The sequence below is a fragment of the Camelina sativa genome, unplaced genomic scaffold (assembly GCF_000633955.1).
Source record: "Camelina sativa cultivar DH55 unplaced genomic scaffold, Cs unpScaffold08828, whole genome shotgun sequence".
Lineage (NCBI taxonomy): Eukaryota > Viridiplantae > Streptophyta > Magnoliopsida > Brassicales > Brassicaceae > Camelina > Camelina sativa.
The window spans coordinates 1-423 of NW_010929891.1; the positions used below are offsets into that span (position 1 = coordinate 1).

At 49.9% G+C, this 423-nt stretch overlaps 1 protein-coding gene across 1 annotated transcript; it reads left to right on the plus strand.

Annotated features, from left to right (window-relative positions):
• Positions 1–5: 5 nt before the first annotated feature.
• On the plus strand, positions 6–419 carry LOC104775112 (the record flags this gene model as incomplete). Its single annotated transcript, XM_010499383.1, has 2 exons — positions 6–311; positions 381–419. Coding segments are annotated over exons 1-2 (345 nt in total), but the record flags the coding sequence as incomplete, so codon positions are not given.
• Between the last annotated feature and the right edge of the window lie 4 nt (positions 420–423).

Below are 423 nucleotides of genomic sequence, written 5' to 3' on the forward strand. Positions count from 1 at the left end.
TACTGATGCACTGCCTCCCTTCCGGCTCCGGCCAGCCCCAAAGGCAAAGGGATCAACTTGCACTCCCGTTTCGAGCTCTTCCTTGGGATACTGCTGAGGTTCATCTTGCCTTGTTTGTCCACAGAGTTTCGGGTTTGCCAAAGGGTTTGTATTTCCTAGTCAGAAACGAGGATCATCTCAGCCATCTCAAGACTGCTACGAGGCCTGATTTTGAGTGGAAGAAACCGGATGGATGCCCCGGTGATCTTCCTCTGTACAAGCTCACCGAGGGTGATTGCCAGAAGCTGGCCAAAGGACTATCATGTCATCAGGTACGCCGATGATTTCAGTAATCCTTTCCTTACTAAGGCATGATATAATAAGTTGTATCATGGTGGCAGGACATTGCAGGGGATGGATGCTTCAGCTTAGGCATGATAGCTC